The 6,104-nt window shown below is 32.3% G+C and overlaps 1 protein-coding gene across 1 annotated transcript; it reads left to right on the top strand.

The window, feature by feature from the left end:
• Window positions 1-457: 457 nt before the first annotated feature.
• On the top strand, window positions 458-4,182 carry LOC101507266 (expansin-B3). Its single transcript, XM_004514396.4, has 4 exons — window positions 458-746; window positions 1,189-1,489; window positions 2,107-2,236; window positions 3,420-4,182. Exons 1-4 carry the CDS (start codon window positions 578-580, stop codon window positions 3,612-3,614), a joined length of 795 nt encoding a protein of 264 aa, XP_004514453.1. The 5' UTR covers window positions 458-577; the 3' UTR covers window positions 3,615-4,182.
• Window positions 4,183-6,104: the final 1,922 nt, after the last annotated feature.

Below are 6,104 nucleotides of genomic sequence, written 5' to 3'. Positions count from 1 at the left end.
GAGTTTTTTAATTATTTAGTTGAATCAAAGACTATAATAAAAATTATCCGATTAATAATTGTGGGTTATCCAAATAATAATTAACTCTTAAATCTGATATTATTTTAACCAAGTGAATACAATTGTTATTATTAAGTAATGAAATGAAATCCACATGGGAAATCTTATCCGTAATTCTAGTAATTAAGTTACAGAACTAGAGAAAAGATAAAAACGTGTAAAAGCAAAATTTACATAAATGCTTGACTTTTGTTCTTATTTCAGCATTGGAAAGACCAACACACCCTCCCGCGTCCTGCATTTTGGCGCGCACATGCGGAATCAACGCCCTAAACTACCGGTGGGACCCACCCTAAGTCCCTCAGTGGCACTCTTTCGTAAATAAACACTAAACCCACGGACAACAAAGTCAAATTAGTCACGCGCTGTTGTACTATAAGAAAAAACCAACCCTCTTCTAACGGTTCAAACTAAACCCAAACACCACAACAGACAGAATCCTTTCCTTTCTCTCTCTACCGCCACCAAACTGTCGGCAGAGCTCTAAACGCCACTTTTTAGAGCCGAGCTATTCACAATGCAGCTCCACCTTGGCTCAAATCTGAGCCTCTTCTGCTTCGGCTTGGCTTTGAAACTCGCGCTGCTGCCGGTGGCGGTTGGACAACTTCAGCATCACTCCCTCGACCTACATTGGTATTCCGGAACCGCCACTTGGTACGGCGACCCCGAAGGAGACGGAAGTACCGGTAACAAGATCTATTTTCTTACCTTTCTTTTTCTTTTACTATTTGCATGTGAGAGGTAAAATTAGTTACTAACTAGTGAAGTGTTAACTGTAAGTCAGTTACAAGTTAGAATAACTGATTTCTAACTAAATAACTAACTTTATAACTAACTAGAGCAAGTAATTTGTAACTTTTCATCCCTAATAGTTTGGATTGACACTGAAATTGACAAAATCATAGTGAATGAGTGAGCATTTGGCTTAGCTTCTACAAAATTTTGCAAAAGGCACTAAGATAAAAGAAATGTTTAGAGAAAAAAAGATATGAAAAAAGTTTACAATGTCAATTAACAATCTCTATTGGTGGTGGAGTTTTATAATAAAAGTGAGTATATGGATGACTATAGAATAAATTTTTAATATTTTTCTTAAGTTAATTATGATGAGAATGTGTACATGTGAAGGTGGCGCGTGTGGGTATGGTACGTTGGTGGATGTGAAGCCGTTGAGGGCGAGAGTAGGAGCGGTGGGGCCAGTTCTGTTTATGAAAGGTGAAGGATGCGGTGCTTGTTACAAAGTGAAGTGCTTAGACAATAGCATATGTACTAGGCGAGCTGTTACCGTTATAATTACCGACGAGTGCCCCGGCTGCCCCTCTGACCGGACTCATTTTGACCTCAGTGGTGCCGCTTTTGGCCGTATGGCTATCTCCGGCGAGAACGGTCAACTTAGGGACCGCGGTCAAATCCCTGTTATTTACCGAAGGTAACCCCTCAAAATTACTTTTTTACACTTTTTCATAATTTACAATTAAAATGATAGTCATAGTTTTCATAAAATGAAATAGAATAAAGTAATGGCTTATTTAGATTGAGAAAATATTAATCTACTTGTGTATGATCTTATAGTATTGAACTCCACTGTTGATATGAAATATTTTATTAATGTAGTACTTTTGTTTTTTGGGTATAACATTTAATGATATTGAAATATGCTGATAGAAGAAATATCATTGGTTTTTGGTGGGGTTGCTTTCTGAACTTTTTTTCTTGGTGGGGTTGCTTTCTGAACTTTACCTTTGTTTTAAGGACTCCTTTACGAGTTCTGTTCTTTTCTCGTTTTATGTGGTGCAAACATTTGACTTTTCACTGCATTATTTTTTTGCCCTTTGATTTACTTATAATAATATATTAATAACTCAGCTCAGGTTCCTTATAAGGAAAAAGGATTTACCTCTGTTTTCACAACCGTATTTGTTTCTATAAATTAGGATAAATATCGCACAAGTTTGATTGATGCACCCTTTTGTTTCGTGGATTAAAGAAAAGACGCGTTTTTAATAAATGAATGAAAATTTTCCTGTGTGATTTTGTTTAATGCAGAACGCAGTGTAAATACCCGGGGAAGAAAATTGCCTTTCATGTTAACGAAGGTTCGACACCATTTTGGTTATCACTTCTGGTTGAATTTGAAGATGCAGAGGGAGATATTGGTACCATGCATATACGAGAAGTAAGTATCTATGTTTCTTATGTTTACTTCCGTATTTCTTTTTCCATTTCTAATTTGGTGTTACTGGTTATCCCAAATCTTTATGGAGAGAGTATAATATAATTGAAACAGAGGAAATAAAAAAGTGGACAAGAGAAGAACCCTGAACTTCTGATCTCTCAGAGAATCAGATGCAATTCCAGCTAACAGTCTCTAATATTATGAAATAAAGAAACTGGTAGTATATTTTTTATTGCTAATTTTTATTTGATTTATTTAACTAATAAAGTGGAAAGGATAGTAGTAGTAATATATTGCATCTTGAAAACTGTTGCAGATTTTGACTGGAACTAGTTGTCTAAACGTGAAATAAAGCACTTCACTATAGAATAAAATTTTCACACTATAAGTGGCATGCGTAACAAATTTATATAAGGATGAAAATGATTATTTATGCTTATAAAAATAATGATTTTACTATTTTTTTTCCTTGATAGTAAAAAGGGACTCAACATCATATATAGGAATGTTATTGGGGACGTGTCTCCTTAGATCACGTGCCTCTGTCCAATTCTTTCACTATCTTTTCCAATTGAGAGAGACCCTCTTCTCTCCTATTAACTACTATATTATTAGTGTGTGTTCTTAATCATATAATATTGCCCATTGCCAACTTCCTCTTGGTGCCTATTATTTTCTGCATAATATATGGGACCTACATTTAAAATAACATTTTCCTCTCTTCTCCCCCACACTATGATGTAATAGTATTAGTATCTTTTGTAAAGGACTTCATTGCCAAAACAGATCCAATAATTCATTCAAATGGACATTTTGATCTCTGTTTACAAATAATAATTAACTATTAGAGACAAATGCAGATAACCAATATCTTGATTATTAAACTTGTAAAAATCAGGACAATGATTAAAGATTGCAAAATAGATATTATATACTATTCTTTAAATTGTGCAGTATTTAATTTAATATTAATATTATTAATGTATAAATTTTGTATTTTTCAATGAATATTTGATTGTTGGTTAGTTATTTATTTATAAAAAAAATGTTTATGCTTTAAAGCCCTACTACATAGATCTCTGTTGTGTAGGTGGGGTCTGATAATCCATATATGTTTTATTTGCAATTTGAACAATGTTAATTTGATTTATTTTAATGTTTGTTATTGTATTTTTGTTGACAGAATGGTTCAAGTGAGTGGCTGCAGATGAATCATGTGTGGGGTGCAAATTGGTGCATTATTGGAGGACCTTTAAAGGGACCATTCTCTGTTAAACTGAGTTCCTCCACCGGGAGAACCCTTTCTGCTAGAGATGTTATTCCTACCAATTGGGTTTCAAAGGCCACCTACACTTCTCGCCTAAATTTCTACCCTTAGACAATACAACATACCCTTTGCAATTGGTACAAAAGCACCAACCAAGGTTGTTTCCTATAGTGGGTAATTAATAACCCTTCCATATAGATTGTTTGCAATCGGTACGATTTTGACCGTCCGATTAAAATTAAACGGTTCAGATTTTAAAGTCATTTTTATCATTTTTATTAAATATAAAATTCAACTTTAAAAATCTGGATCATTCAATCTTAATCGAACGGTTAGAATCCTATGAAGTGGATTGTTTACTGAAACAAAATTCCCTCCCCTTAGTTTGCTATATATACTTGTAATTTTTTTCTTTTCTTTTTACTCTAGCCTTCTTTTTTTAAAAGAAAAGTAGTCATTTGATTGCACAAAGGCATTCAATGGTACTTCTCCTTTCTTATTTCCCTTTTGAATTTTGTATACCTACTTTTATGGTGTGGGACTGTTGGGAGTAAATGTCATGTAGCCCTCTCCAAAATGGAGAGAGAGCGTGTAGGGTAGTATCTTTAATTCCTTGCGGAGCTGAATGTGTGTACTGAGCCAGTTGGGCCTCATTAAATGAATATGTATTTTCTTTGAATGTCTTTAAATTTTATTTTATGTTGCTGATTTTGTCACTTGTATTAAGCCCTGTGGGTCCTCATGAATGGTTTTCTCAAACTCCATTAGTCTCAATTTTGCAAAATAAAATTCATTTTTACATTATAATTAGAGACGTCAAAAGTCTAAATCCATTATTAAAAAGTTTATAAATTTTTCTTATCAGAAAAAAAAAGAACCAAATTTTTTTTTCAAAAAATTTTGAGAAAAAAAAATTTCGATATTTTTTTTTGAAAAAGTGGGTTCATAAGCTCCACTAAACCCACAATATCTAAACCTACAATATTTTAGAGCTTTTTTAGTTTTTGAAGCTTGTTTTTTTAATTTTTTTAATTATGAAGTGATACTTATAGATACAATGAGTGTCACAAATAACAAATAAAACTAACAACAGCGGGCGGTTTACACTCCAAATTGGGTCATGACATCAACGCCAAGAATTTGTGTATCTGATCACAGTCATCAATCAACACCACTTTTAGTTATATAAGAACGATCAAATATCACCGCATAACATTCCAACATTGATACATAGTCTATTATCATAACTCATTGTTATAACATCATCAAGCCTATGTTACTCATATAATCGATTAATAAGATGGTTTAATTGATTACCAATTATCATATTACCCATAAATAACATTTTAGACAATTTTTTCACTAACTTGATTGATTAGGTTCACATCTTAATTAATTAGTTGACATCTAATCGATTAAGCATCAACTTATTTTTTAAACGAGTTTTCATAATTAGACTTACGTGGTGCTGAGTCCCTTGCGTTAGTCATTTGAAGTTAAGCTTCATAATCGGATTTCATCGTTTAACCACTATAATGTAACATAATAGACTAACCAATCAACTTAATTGATTAAACTATAACTTAGAACAAATCTAACTTCAGGATACTCTCTTAATCAATTAAATTAACAATCCTAATTAATTATCCTAACCAACAATCCAAATTGGTTTGAATTTTGAATATTTAGTCCAATGATATCAGACTAACACAACTCAATCTCAATTGATTTGTGTATAAAGTCCACACCTTTAAAACTCAAATACTAGAGACTTGAATCAATATTGCATATTTTTATTTTAAGTAAACAACTAAAATGGTTAGTGATTTTGTAGGGTGCTCTCAATTTGGTCTATGAGAATATGAATAAGTAAATGGTCATTTTGGTCGCTGAATGCGTAAAGCGTTATTGCAATAATTCTTGAATGTATCAAAATTATAAAAATATACTTACATATGTCTTTTATTTGTTATTTTGGTATTCAAATATATTTTTAGTTAGTCATTTTGATCCTCTGATGTTTTTTATGGGTCAAACTAATCCATAAAATTACTAACAAAGAGAATATTAGGGATGCATTTGTAATTTCGTTACATGTAGAGATTATAGGTATAGCTGAGCATGCGGGTTAGTCCGCGTCGTTTAACATGCCCCACATAAACTCTCACATTAAATAGATCAAACCGACTCATTCACCAATGATAACAGATTGTGACATGTTTGCTCGAGTCTGCCTCACGTTTGTCCACGGTTAAACAGACTCATCCGCATACTATAAATAAATAAATCACAATTTTAAATTAGAAAACTTAAAAGTTGATGTTATAAAAATATATTTTTTACAAATCTAAAAATCTACTGTTAATAATTTTATGTTATAACTTGCAAGTTTATGGGATTTTTTTTAAAACATATCATATTGATACAGTTTGAAAAAATAATACCAAACTATCTTATTTTTTAACACTACCTGATCGCATTCCCGACTTGTGACGTCTTGAATGATTTTTTGTTTAAATTCAATAGAAAGTCGCATCCCCATGATGCGATCATGCATTAGACGTATACATTTTTTTTCTTCATATTTTTGCAATTACAAAA

Source organism: Cicer arietinum, chromosome 6 (assembly GCF_000331145.2).
Source record: "Cicer arietinum cultivar CDC Frontier isolate Library 1 chromosome 6, Cicar.CDCFrontier_v2.0, whole genome shotgun sequence".
Classification (NCBI taxonomy): Eukaryota; Viridiplantae; Streptophyta; class Magnoliopsida; order Fabales; family Fabaceae; genus Cicer; species Cicer arietinum.
This window is presented reverse-complemented; position numbering and strand designations above follow the sequence as displayed.